We start from the raw sequence: 14,712 nt of genomic DNA, 5'->3' as shown, positions 1-14,712 counted from the left end.
GCAAGGCACAGATCTGGCCAAGGTTACAGATAAATTTATGCAGCACTTAAGGTTCCTAAGAGCACAGTGGCCTCCATAATCCTTAAATGGAAGACATTTGGGATGACCAGAACCCTTCCTAGAGCTGGCCCTCTGGCCAAACTGAGCTATCGGGGGAGAAGAGTCTTGGTGAGAGAGGTAAAGAAGAACCCAAAGATTACTGTGGCTGAGCTCCAGAGATGCAGTTGGGAGATCGGAGAAAGTTGTAAAAAATCAACCATCACTGCAGCTCTCCACAAGTTGGGGCTTTATGCAGAGTGACCCAACGGAAGCCTCTCCTCAGTGCAAGACACATGAAAGCCCGCATGGAGTTTGCTAAAAAAAATACCTGAAGGACTCCAAGATGGTGAGAAATAAGATTCTCTGGTCTTATGAGACCATGATAGAACTTTTTGGCCTTAATTCTAAGCGGTATGTCTTGAGAAAACCAGGCACTGCTCATCACCTGTCCAATAGAGTCCCAACAGTGAAGCATGGTGGTGGCAGCATCATGCTGTGGGGGTATTTTTCAGCTGCAGGGACAGGACTACTAGTTGCAATCGAGGGAAAGATGAATACGGCCAAGTACAGGGATATCCTGGACGAAAACCTTCTCCAGAGTGCTCAGGACCACAGACTGGGCCGAAGGTTTACCTTCCAACAAGACAATGACCCTAAGCACACAGCTAAAATAATGAAGGAGTGGCTTTACAACAACTCCGTGACTGTTCTTGAATGGCCCAGCCAGAGCCCTGACTTAAACCCAATTGAGCATCTCTGCAGAGACCTAAAAATGGCTGTCCACCAACGTTTACGATCCAACCTGATAGAACTGGAGAGGATCTGCAAGGAGGACTTGGCAGAGGATTCCCAAATCCAGGTGTGAAAAACTTGTTGCATCTTTCCCAAAAAGACTCATGGCTGTATTAGATCAAAAGGGTGCTTCTACTAAATACTGAGCAAAGGGTCTGAATACTTAGGACCATGTGATATTTCAGTTTTTTTACATTGAGAAAATAAATTAACTTAAATGATTTTAGCAAATGGGCTGCAATATAACAAAGAATGAAAAATGTAAGGTGGTCTGAATACTTTCCGTCCCCACTGTATATGTATTCTCTTCTCTTTCTGCCTCTACCCCTCCCTCTTACACCCCCCTCCCACCTCGCCCCAAGAGCTGGCGGCAGTAGTTGCGGAATCTTTGGCAGTATGTCTGTCAAGATCTTCTCTTGGAACATGAAGGGGTTGAATTCCCTGGAGAAGCGTACTAGTTGTCTAGCAGAGCTCTGGAGATACAGGGCACATATTGCATTTCTCCAAGAGACTCATTTTAGGGCAGACAAGATACCCAAACTATCCAACAAATACTTTCTGAAGACCTATCATAGTCCCTCCTCAACCCCTAAATCTAAAGGGACGAGTATCCTCATATCCAAATCCCTTCCCTGGCAATTCCTTGACGAGTACCATGATCAGAAGGGCAGGTCCTGCTTCTGAAGGGGAAAATTTATTCTCAGACCTTCACTATTGCGAACATTTACCTCCCAAATTCCAATCCACTTCCAACCCCCGAGGCCTTTCTGTCCACCCTTGAACCTTTCCTTGAAGGAACTCTTGGAGACTTCAACTTAACCTTGGATCCCCACAAGGATTCTTCTTCAAACTTATCTTCTCTACCTCAGGGAACCCGACTTCACCTTAAAGACCTTTTGCACACCCATCAATTGGTCGATTATATGGAGGATATTTCATCCACAGGAGCGGGACTATACCTTTTATTCCAATGTTCACGGTTCTTAGTCCAGAATTGATTTTTTTATTTCTAAAACATTCCGCGATCCCCCTGGTCACCAAAACAGACATCAGCCACATCGCACTCTCTGACCACGCTCCAGTTATTTTGGAACTTGCTCTCTCACAAGCGTCCCCCAGGACTTCTACATGGCGATTCAACGAGGCGCTCTTGAAAGATCCTGAAATCGCGGCAGATATTCCCAAGGAAATTTCCTTATACTATTCTCTACTAATGTAGGCTCCTAATGTAGGCTCTGTGGACAATCCAATTTCTGTGTGGTCTTCACACAAATGCTACATTAGGGGAGTCCTACTCAAACATGGTCATGCAGCCAAACAGCGTCACAACAAAACCTTGTCTGATCTTCTGACTCAACTTCATTCCCTAGAACGTCAACATAATTCCGGACCAGATCGTATCATTGAAGCAGAACTGGTTAGACTCCGGGAGGCCATAAGGGATCACTCTCTATACGAAGAAAAACATCTTTTGTTGAAGGCCCATCATTCTTTTTACGATTATGGAGAAAAGTGCGGCCGACTACTGGCCAATGCCTTACGCACCAAGTGATCACAGGCATATGTTCCAGCTTTACTCTTGTCGTCGGGTTCTAGAGTTAATTTCATAAAGTTTTTGCGACTTCTACTCAAAGTTGTATAACTTGCACCAACCTTCCACTTCTGGTTCACCACCCCAGTGCTCTTCGGACATTAGCAACTATCTTAGGGAATCCAATCTCCCTACGTTGACTACGGAGGAGCGTGAGGATCTCTCTAAGCCCATTACAGTAGAGGAATTTGCGTCGGGCCATAGCCGACACTCAGTCTGGTAAGGCTCCCAGCCCCGACGAATTTACCTTCCCTTACTATAAACAGTACCAGGACTCCTTGGCGCCTTACTTCATCATGGCCTTTAACTCTGTCTTAGACGGACACAGCTTCCCTGCAGATATGCAACACGCCTCTATCTCAGTGATCCCTAAGCCGGGTAAGGACCCATTGCTATGTGCCAGCTATAGGCCTATCTCTCTTCTGAATTGTGATGTGTAATTATTCACCAAAATCCTGGTTTCTGGGATGAATGTTTTGTTACATCGCTTAATTGCAACAGATCAAGTCGTCTTTATTTGGACTCGAGAAGCTAGGGACAACACTATTCGAACACTGAACATCATAGAGACAGCAAAATGGTCCCATATTCCCTTTTACTTCTGTCCACAGACGCTGAGAAGGCCTTTGACAGGGTGGACTAGGCCTTTCTCCAAGAGACACTCAAATTTGTGGGAATGCCGAACTCCATCTTGTCTTGGATTTCAGCCATCTATCAGAATCCCGCTGCTACGGTACGGGTGAACGGCTGCGATCCCAACCTTTTTTCCATTTCAAATGGCACCAGACAGGGCTTTCTCCTGTCCCCCTTACTATTCATTCTTACTCTGGAGCCCTTTCTATAACATATCAGAAGTAACTTGTCTATCCGAGGAGCTGAAACCGGCAAATACCAACACAAAGTGGTGGCTTATGCCGACATCCTCTTATTCTATATTACTGAGCCTCTTGCCTCCTTACCCTCCTTGTTACAGAAACTGAAACTCTATAGTAGTTTGTCTTAACTCAAGGTCAACTTACAAAAATTGGAGGTCTTAAATATCTTCCTATCAGACGCTACCAGAGAGAGCTTACGCCCTTTTTTCCGATTCAAATGGGCTGCCCGCTCGATTCATTATTTGGGAACGAAAATTCCTGCCAACCTGAATGAAATGCTTCATCTCAACTATCATCCTTTCCTGTCAACACTAGCCGCTAACCTTAAAAAGTGGGACTCTTTGGCCCTTTCCTGGTTTGGTCCCTGTAACATACTAAAGATGAACGCGATGCCCAGACTCCTGTACTTATTGCAGGCTCTGCCGGTAGCTTGTTTCATCAGTGAGAACTGACACAATTCTCTTGTGGGTTTTAGCATGTCTCAGTTGCTTTTTTCTGGCTCTTTATTTAACCCCAGATAGATTCAATGATGTTGCAATCAGGGCTCTGTGGGGGCCAGGTGGGCACTCCATCTTTTCCAGGATTACTTGTTTTTTATTAGGACTCTCACTGTATGTTTGAGATCATTGTCCTACTGCAGAATGCATTTTGGACTTATTAGATACGTTGTTGATGGTATTACAAGATGAATATGTATCATCTGCCTATAATTTTCCGCAATGTGGAAATTATTCATTCTGAACAAATCCATCCCCATTTGCAGGAATGCCTACAGGTGCTCAGCCATGTCCCACTGTCCAGGCCATCCATAAATAAACTGCCTTCTGTTACAGCTGAAAAATCAAATTTGGATTAATGGGTCCAAAGTACTTTCAGCTGTAGGCCATGTGCACGGCTTACATGTGTGGAGGGGAACAGGAACGTTTTTTTTTTTTTTTTTTTTTTACAGAAGAGTTGCTAGTCATCCTGGCATGCACAGTGGTTTTTTTTTTCAAAATGGCAAACATTTTTAAACTTATGTTATATATTATTTTGTTGATCATTAGCACCTGGTTGGTATAATTGTTTCATTGTGCACTGTAACATAGTCCTGCAAAATCCTTAAAGGGGAACTGAATTTTCTCAATCAACATTAAAACTGTAGTAAACTGTGCCTTTGGACTTGTACCTACAGCTAAGTCTGTAATGAGGCTTACCTGTAGGTACCATGAATATCTCCTAAACATGCGGTGTTTTTAGGAGATAGTCACACTGGATGCAGCCAGTGACATCAGTGGTGCATGCACTCTGTAGAGATGGCATACCCATGTCACCCATTCAGAGCACAGTAACGTAAACCGCGACTCCTGTGCGCACGCATGGGAGTTACGTCTTTGCGACTCAGCCGTTCAAAGGACCAGAGCCAGTGAACTCGAAAGGAAGACCGGTGGAAGATGGAAGTCCTGTCAGCGGTGACAGTGCACCACTGGAAGGCTTTGTTTTAAGGTAAGTATTTTCATAATGTACTAGTATGCAATGCATACTAGCACGTTATGCCATTGCCAGGGGATTTTTTTATTTGAAAGGCTGCAGTTTACTACTGATTTTAGTATTACCATTAGTAAATAGATGGAAAGGCATATTTACTTTCATTTTACCCTCCTTTCTTTTTACAGTTCTTCAGTTGCTTCCTGGTTTCTGGCCTAGGCCTAAATTATGCCATACATCCCAGGAGTCTTTATTGGGGTGAGGCTTTATCAGCTAAGTACACCTGCCTAAAGGCCTGCGCTAAGGGCAGATGGCCATGGCTAGAATTGCTAGGGGGGGTGTTTTTCATAGTGTTTTGAGTATTAAAAATGAATTAAATCGTATTTTCTGTTTGTGGTGCTCAGATACAGTTTGGGTCTTTAACTGTGTGCAAGTGTACCTGGGAGAGTTTATACTGTTCTAAAGGCAAAAGTGGGCACACCAAACACACCAACTACTGCCCCTCCTGCAGGAGGAGCAGCTGCTCTGGGCACTGTGGTGGTGTGGGGGACACCATGAATAGACTGAGGGGAAGGATTTGTTTTGGGAGGGTAATTTGGGGGGGGGGGGGGCAGGGGGTAAGAATTGTTTTAGGAAGGGAAAGTTAGAGACGTGTGCTAGAAGTGGTGATTTGGGGGATTTGTATTGGGAGGGGGAAGAGGATTTGAGCTAGGAGGGGATTTTGGGGGGTCTGTATTAGGAAAAAGTGATGTGGGGGGTGGATTTGTGCTAGGAGGGGGCATTTTTTTGCATCAGGGTTTGTGCTAGGATGGTAAATTTAGGTGGGGGGGGATTGCTAGGATGGGGGAGGTGGGGGGATCTGCAGTGGAGAGGATTTGTGATAGGAGAGGGAATTTGTGCTGGGGGCATATGAGGAGAGTGAAGCTGGGGGGGGGGGCAAATGTTTTTGCTGTGATCGGGGATTTCAGTAGGGGGGCGCATTTGCACTGGGAAGAGGGAGAATTCATGCTTAGGGGGTAAGCATGCAGACTAGTGTTCGATTTCTCTTTGGGGGGGGGGGGATTTTTGCTGACACACAATGTTCATACATCTGGGTGGGTGGTGGTGGGGGGGTTTCATGATTTGACATATTCGCCCTGGGCTCTAGATGCCTTTGTCCCGGCACCGCTGACATCACTTACTGTATGTTAAAGTGGTTGTAAACCCACTAAAAGAAAAAACAACCTGCAAGACAAAGGCATATGCATAGCATACTAGCTCATTATGAAATACTCACCTTAGATCAAAGTCCCCGTAGAGGTCCCCATACACTTCTCCGGCCGGCGACATCGCTCCCAGAGTTACTTCCAGGTATAGCGGGCTCTGGCGATGTGATTGGCTGGAGCCGCGATGAGGTCACACGTACGTGCCATTGCTTCAGTGCGCATGTGCCGATGACGTTGGCACATTCAGATACAGGGGATATCTCCTAAAGCGTACAGGTTCAGCATATATCCGAGGTAGCTACCGGTAAGCCTTATTATAGTCTTGCCTGTAGTCAAAAGTAGATTGTAAGGGTTTACAAGCACTTTCATTAACTCTTTCTGCTGCAGCAGCCCAGAGCATTCTTATGCTACCAACAGGTTAGGCAACCACAGTAAAGCTTGAGCAGAAGTGTTGCCGGAGAGAAAACAAAGAGATAATGGGACAAATAATATCTAAAAGTGCCCTTAGATGGAGAAAAGACAGATCATGGGGCAATTTATTGTATTGTAGTAAAATTGTACATTTTTAAACGTTTGAGCGGTTGTTCAGATTTATAATTACCCAATCAATGACTGATTCTCTTTAAACAAAATGAATAACTATGTGCTTGGTATAATCTTGCATCTGGTTCTTCTGGGTCAAGTGGTGTAATATAAAAATGTACTCAAGTGCAAACTTTGTACCACATTTCATATACATAATAGTTCTATTTATAACAATGTGTTCAGTTCCTCTTTCTGAGTACATATAAACACAGGTGCATTGAATCAGCACTGTTATGCTCATGAACCATTTTATTGTGGGATTGTTTGTGATAAATTTAGAAAGGCCTGGGTAATAACCCACAACATGAACATTACGGATATGATAAAAAAAAAAATTGGATGGCACTTTATAAGGATTATTGCAACAGGATAGATTATTTTATACGTGCCACTAATTTCCCTGCATATAGGGTAAAAACCGATGCCCCCCAAAAAATACCTGTCTGGATATGGAAGAACCATCAATGGTAAATATAGTTGTCCAATGACTGCTCCTGCCATTAGCTGCATTATCTATTGTTCCCACGTGGGATCTAGAAAATCTGCTTAAAAGCCAAGTAACTAGATCTTTCAGATTTGGTCATCTGTATTGATCAGTGAAAAGTTGAGCCCAGGACAGTGCAGGTACTGATGTTGATTAATTCAGTAATGTACCGGAATGTGACTTTTATATTGTCAGCATTCAGCTGGGAGGGTCAGCCAATGAAAATGCTGGAATGAGTGATGTCCTCAATCTGTAGTTGCTTATTTATTGTGCACTATTAGCTGGGGTTTTGTCCTGGATCAAGCTGTATGTAACTGAAGACTAGGTCTGGGACCTACTTTGTGCAGTGTAGTTCAGCCAAACTTGGAGGTTGCAAGAGGTTTCTGATGATTTTCTGATACAGTTCTGTGCCGATCATCAAGCTGCTTTACCCCCTCCAGCCACTACAGTGTTGCAGGCTTGGGCTTGCACAGGCAGGCATTTTCAGCATATGTGCTGAGATCCTCCATGAGAGAGGATCTGTGCCATCCTGTACTCCCAAAGGGCAAAGCTGCCGGATTCCCTCTAGCCAACTCTGGCTTCTACTCTGTACTAGCAGGGAAGCTGAAACCGTGGCCCCAGTCTGCCGCAACAGCTAAAGTCTAAAGCCTTGTACACACGGTACGATTGTTGGACAACCGAGCATCTGATTTTTGTCAAAAGGGCATGTGCCAGGATCTTGTCTTGCATACTAACATTACACAAATTGTTGTTGAATTTCAGCTCTTGAGCGCAAACCCTTTGGGCCCCTTCTACTAATTTTGCGTTTGGTGAGCATTGATTCTGAGCATGCGTGTTTGTACTTTTGACTTTTGTATGATGGATTTGTGTACTGACCATCCGAAAATCTGACGTGGAGCTGTCGTTTGACAAAAATTTACTAACCTGTCATCCAACGTTTGTTGGCTGAAAATTGGAAAACAATTGTTGAAAGGAGCGTACTAACGATAAGAACTTCAGACAACAGCCTGTCAAATGGCAATCCCCTTCTGATTTTTGTACCGTGTGTACGAGGCTTTACTGTCAGAGCAGACAGGAAGCCAGGGCCTGGCAGGTGGAAGACTCTGGCCTGGTGGTTGAGAACCATTGTTCTAGGTCAACAAGTAAACTTACTACATTCATATGTTTTATTTGTGCTAACCAAATTCTAACATTAAACTTTTTTTTTTTTTGTAGTATGGTGTACCTATTCTGACTCCAGACTTTTACCTAAAGCTTCCAGCTCCTCTGGGGACAAAAACGTGTGTTGACAGTAATCCTATTGGTAAGCTGATTTCATGTTGCATGGTAAATATGGCTTGTTAACTTAGAAGGAAGTCCCAAGTCTACATTAGTGTAGGTTGGATTTCCTTTGAAAGACTGATGTGCAGTTATATTTGACTTCTGAACCCTGTCATGAAAATCTGATGGCATGAAGATCCTTTGTCAACACTTTTCATAGCTTCTACCTTTGCTTTATGTGTGAGTGGATTTGACTCCTTCACGGTAGTGCCAAGGACAGTGAGGACATATATAAGGCAGAAAATGTTATCATCCAGTAAAATTTCTGTGTACTGCAATTAGAATAATTAAAGATTATTACCAATGCTATGATGGTTTGTACATTGCTTATTGCTTTATTAACCAGTTTTGGACATACTGCACATGTAAAAAAAAAAAAAGTAATGGATTACTCAGGGGGTGTGTGTAGTATGTCTTGTCCTTCTACCCTTCTGCCGCTCTCCCTTGTAAAATTATATTTGGGAGTTGCTGTGTAATTTCAATAGCTGTTGAAGTATCTGCTGTCATAAAAACGGTTCAGTGTTTATAAACCCTGTTCAGAAGAGAGATGCACAGTAACAATGTTGCCTTTGTATCTACTCTGTTTCATTCTTCTTGAGATCAAAGGCATGAGCTTCGATCTGTATATATTGTCAGTAAGGCCTCGTTCCCGATACTCAATTTTGACAGTACAATCTTCATGAGATTCTGTGTGTCGCATGGGGCAGCCCTATGCACGATTGTCACATGAAAAGAAGCTCCGGCTCCTTTATGGGCAACAAGCTTCACGCGATTTTTAGGCTATAGTCACACTTTGTAATTTGGGATCGCAGGCAGAATTGCCGTGATTTGGCCTGCAATTCCAAATTGTGTGGCAGTCGCAGCACAACACACGGCGTACAGTTGGGTGCCATTATCCTTCAATGTCACCCCAAACGCGATGCACTTTTGCCGCAATTGTTCTGCAACAGGATCTCATGTTAATTGCGGTACACTGCGCCTTTTATAATTTGTGTGAAGCTTGTTGCCTGGCAAGGAGCAGGAACTTCTTTTAGGATGACAAATGGGGTATGGGGTAGCCCATGCGACACGCAGAATTGTGTGAAAATCGTGTTGTCAAAATTGAGTAGCAGGAATGCTCATTCTCACTACGCGATATTCTGAACGAGGCCTTACTGACAATATATTTACAGATCAAAGCTCATACCTTTTCACCTGCAGGTTAATAAAACCGAGTAGATACAGAAGCAACATTGATACCGTATATCTCTCTAGCTCCCTTCTGAACAGTGTTTAAGAACACTGAGTCAGTTTTATGACAGCAGATACTTCAACAGCTACTGGATTTACACAGCAACTCCCAACTGTCATTTTACAAGGGAGGAGAGCAGCAAAAGGACTGATCCATCCATAATACAGACGGCAGATAATGTGAGTGGCACGGTTTGCCGTGATTGCAGCGCAGTCATGTTGCACAACAATCGCATCACATTGCATTTGGGGTGCTATTGAAGGTTAGTGATACCAAACGCTCACTGCGCAATCGCAAGCAGAATAAAAGCGATTCTGCCCACAATTCCAAAATGCGAAGTGTGAAGCGTGCACAGGTGCAACCCAGTGTACCCACAGTTTCACATAGACCCCTATTCGGTCCCGACAGTGTAAAATGGCCCTTTCAGGAAACTGTGCCAGAATCCACAGCATAAACGGAAGTGTCAATCCATTGTGTTCCTTTTTAAAAACAGATTGAAAATTCTTGTAGCCAGAATTTTATTTTTTTACATACAGAATTTATAAATTCTTTTTGTTTAATAGGCTTTTTGATGAGACAGAATTTTACATGCACTCAAGATGTACAGCTAGAGAATTGTTCAGTTCCTGTCCTGACCCTGAGAACTTATACAGGCATTCAGATTTTACCTGTAAGTGGTGAAAATGTTATATGTATTTTTAAAGTGTAAACCTGTCGGTTTGGGTGCCTTGCAACATTTGATATTTGACTTTTTTTTTTTTTTTTTAACAGGTACCAAATTCACAAAGTGGGGTAAGCGCTGTATCATATACTGAATATTTTGAATGTAGTGCTCTTAGTCAAGTAAAAACTTCATATCATTTTTGACAAACAAGAAAAAAATGTGTTTAAAATGTTGACACTTTGAAAAACATAATGGAGTTGATGGCAATTATCTAGGCAGATCAGTTTTTTCCCCATAAGATTTTTAATAAAGAATTGGCAGGTTTTTTTTTTTTTGCCTATATAATAACCCTGTGCTTGTACAGAGGAATAATCATTTATGCCATTCTTGTTATTTTTCATTGCAGATTAATGTGACTGTGCAGGCTGTTACAATGCAGTCTATTGATGGCACTCTTGTTAGAGGAAATTTTAGTGAACAGACACCATCCTATAACAGTAGTACACAAATATGTACCAATGTGGTTCTGGGGGTAAGTTGTTTACTTACATGATTGAAATATCTGTGAAATGTTAGTCCTAGACTGTTCATGTGCAGGCACGTGTAATTTTGTCATTATTATTATTATTATACAGGATTTATAAAGCACAAACAGTTTGCACAGCGCTTTACAACAATAGGGCTGACAGTACAGTTACAATACAATTCAGTACAGGAGGAATCAGAGAGCTCTGCTCGATAGAGCTTACTATCTAAAAGGGAAAGTCAAGTGATACAAAAGGTAATACCTGTGGGGGATGATCTAATGGGGAAAAAATACAGTTGTTAGGTGTGGGCAGAATAGGCTTCTATGAAGAGGAGGGTTTTCAAGGATTGTCGAAACGCAAGCAGAGTAGGAGACAGTGGACAGATTGGGGTAGGGAGATCCATAGGATATTCAAGACTCGGGAAAAGGCCTGGAGGCGAGCTTTGGAGGGGAGGAGGTGACAGGAGAGCTAGAAAACGGGAGGTCTTCGGAGGAATGAAGAGAATGAGTAGTATTTTGAGACTAGGTTAGTGAAGTAGCTGGGGCAGAGTTGTGGATGGCTTTGTAAGTTGTTAGTATTTTGAATTTATTTAGTTGGGTGAGGTGGAAGCCAGTGGGGGGATTGACAGAGAGAAGTAGCAGACACTGAATGGTTGGTAAAGTGGATGACCCTGGCAGCAGCATTCATGATGGACTGAAGGGGGATATGTAAAGGTAATCCCGTGAGGAGGGAGTTGCAGTAGTGGTGTGCGAGAGATGACCAGAGAGTAAACACAAATCGTGTAATCAACGAAATAGCGTAGCCACCCCCTTAAAGCTAGATCCAAGATATAAAATATAAAAATGATTGCATAATTAAATACAGTGTCCTGTATAATCAAATAACAAACCTCAAAATAACTTGTAATAATTATCCAAGCACCATGTGAGAAAAAAACATCTTCAATTTAAAAAATTATCCCACTGTTTTTCGTATTTTAATTCTGTGCTATGCCCAATTCCCCTAGGGTGTACTCTTCCACCTGTGCACTTCCACTAGAAAGATACTCAGCTTTTAGAATGAGTTCTATATAGATAGAAGATCTTTAAAGGCCGCTTGTACCCAAACTATGGACATAGTATTTACATATTATTAACTAGCAGTGAAAGTGCATTAAAACAAGCCATCTGCATGTACTGTAAAAAAGTTAATCCTCTTCAAAAATCACAACAAAGAACCTGAAGTATGGTTTTAGTGGTTTCTAAGGACTTCCGTTCACACCTCGAGCTAGAAGCTCAAAAAGCTCGGAATCCAAAATCCCATGGTGTTCAATTGTGCCTGTTCACTTCTGAGCATAGTCGCGGGAATTCATAAAGGGTGTCATAGACACCCATTATAATTACATTGGGGTGCAGCACCGAAAGTGTCGCCACACTTGACACTCCTTCTTCGGTGCACTTACTCATGCCCTCTTTCTCCGACCACTGTGCCTGTCACACTGGCAGGCGCCTGGCCAAGAAGTTATATATTAGGGGTGGGCAAATTCATAGCCGATATTCATTCCAATAAGTGGCTTTTAAGGCCTCTTGCACACTGCAGCTTGAAAAAGCTCAGTACAGCTTATTTTTTTACTGAGCTAAAATACAGCCCATTAATTGTAATATGCCTATGCACACAGGCGCATAAACAAGCACCGTGTATTCTTCAGTAAAAATTTAAAAAATTATAGAAAAATCTGCATTTTTGGTCAGTAATTTACGCCTCATGCGCGCAAATGCGCACATTTGTGCAAATGTCCATTAACACATTGTGAACGAGAGAATAAGTCTGCGCAGAAATGTGCGAAATTGCGCAGACGCAAACAAAAACACGGCTAAAAATAAGGAAATGCTCAAACAGGTGTACCGTGTGCAAGAGGCCTTAAGTGGAAGTAAAGTTTCACACATTACTTTTATCCATAGGTAAGCCTATAATAAGGCTTACCTATAAGTAGTGTAAATATCTCCTAAACGGCAAGATGGGTGAAGATGGGAGCCCGCTGCAGCTCTGGAGGACTTTAAGGTAAGTTTAAAAGAATATGCTAGTATCCAATGCATACTAGCACATGATGCTTTTAGCTTGCAGGGTATAAAAGGAAAAAGAAAAAAAAGTCCAGCGGTTTACAACTGCTTTAAATCCGCCAACTGCTGTACACTGTCAGTCAAAAGTAAAGTGGACCTGATAGGGAACTAGTCTCTCAGTTACCCATCAGGCTTTGCCCAGTGATAAGTCATTTCCCAGATATGGGCAATGCCCATATTTGAGTAACAACATCAGCTGTAACTCCAGCCCTTTGTTTACATTTAGCTTTCATCCAGGGAATCTCCCAGCCTACAGCTGAATGGAGAAAATGAAACTGCTCTGTGTTGGAAGCTGTCACATACATGTCAGATCCAAACACAGGCAAGGCCCGTCCTAAGTAGTAGCATATCTCTACGCCAGCTCAGCATTGGTCTTAATTACCCCATTGTTTCCTAATCTGAGAACTGGGGGTAATTCTTTAAGAATTTGTCACTGCCAAGCAAAGGTTTCTTAAAATGGCAGTAGTAAGAACTACTTCAATATTCCGCACATATCGGTAATGTTACCAACACTGGCACAAATGCTTGCTGAAATTAGGTGCAGGTAGTTCTCAACGGAGCTGTTGTCCAAAATCTGCCGATTAAGGCTTTATTGAAACTCGTCACTTGAAACTCTAAAAAGAACATGCTGAACTTCTGTTCAGCTTCCAAATCAAAGCATTTTTGGCTCCAATTAAACATCAATGAGAGTGCCTGAAAAACATGAGAAAATGCATGTATTATGCATTTTCTTTCGCATAGTAACTAGCTTTTCATTGGCTAAAAATAATTTTGAAAAAACTTTGAGCCCCAGGCACCAGCAAAAATGACTGTGCAAACATTCAAAAGGAAAAATAAAAGCCAGCAAAATGACCAATGACCGTTTAAGTACAGTCTGACAGCATAAAGACACCTGCTGCTTGTTTACATTAACTACTTCATTACCACGCTATAGCCACAGCTGATCACAGATCGCGGTAAAGGGCCAATCACAGCGACCTTTTACCATGTGATCAGTTGTGTCCAATCACAGCTGATCACAATATAAACAGACTTGCCAGTTATTGGCAGTACTTTCCTCACGTGCTGTCACAGCGTGAGGAAAGCAGAGCCGGTAATCGGCAAGTGTGAGAGGGGACATGTACACAGATAATTAGGGCACTGATCATCAGTGCCTTGATTATCAGTGCCTCCTCATTGGTGTTCATCAGTGCCGCCTCATCAGTGCACATCACTGAATGAGAAAAATTACTTATTTGCAAAATTTTATAACCGGTACTAAAAAACCCAGTGGTGATTAAACACCACCAAAAGAAAGCTCTATCTGTCTGAAAAAAAATGATAAAAATGTCATATGGATACAGTGTTGCATGATCACACAATTGTCATTCAAAGTGAAGTGCGACAGTGCTGAAAGCTGAAAATTGACCTGGGAAGGAAGGGGGTCAGTGGCGTCTTCAGCTTTCATATTTAGGGGGGGACAGAGACAAAAGTAGGGGGGCAACTATAAAATGCATAGATAGATAGATAGATAGATAGATAGATAGATAGATACAGTGACTTACGAAAGTATTCGGCCCCCTTGAACTTTTCAACCTTTTGCCACATTTCAGGCTTTAAACATAAAGATATAAAATTTTTATTTTTTGTGAAGAATCACCAACAAGTGGGACACAATTGTGAAGTGGAAAGAAATCTTTTGGATTTTTGAAACTTTTTTAACTAATAAAAAGATGAAAAGTGGGGCGTACAAAATTATTCGGCCCCCTTGCATTAATACTTTGTAGAGCCACCTTTTGCTGCGATTACAGCTGCAAGTCGCTTGGGGTATGTCTCTATCAGATTTGCACATCG

General features: G+C 42.4%; 1 protein-coding gene across 3 annotated transcripts in view; it reads left to right on the top strand.

The window, feature by feature from the left end:
• TCTN1 (tectonic family member 1) overlaps window positions 1–14,712 on the top strand; it is a 172,400-nt gene that overhangs the window by 95,516 nt on the left and 62,172 nt on the right. For all 3 annotated transcript variants that reach the window (XM_073626319.1, XM_073626311.1, XM_073626327.1), the window contains exons 5-8: window positions 8,254–8,341; window positions 10,153–10,259; window positions 10,361–10,381; window positions 10,660–10,785. In XM_073626319.1, the coding sequence (XP_073482420.1) occupies window positions 8,254–8,341; window positions 10,153–10,259; window positions 10,361–10,381; window positions 10,660–10,785 (342 nt within the window). The remainder of the gene's footprint in view (window positions 1–8,253; window positions 8,342–10,152; window positions 10,260–10,360; window positions 10,382–10,659; window positions 10,786–14,712) is intronic.

The sequence above is a fragment of the Aquarana catesbeiana genome, linkage group LG01 (genome assembly GCF_042186555.1).
Source record: "Aquarana catesbeiana isolate 2022-GZ linkage group LG01, ASM4218655v1, whole genome shotgun sequence".
NCBI classification, from domain to species: Eukaryota; Metazoa; Chordata; class Amphibia; order Anura; family Ranidae; genus Aquarana; species Aquarana catesbeiana.
This window is presented reverse-complemented; position numbering and strand designations above follow the sequence as displayed.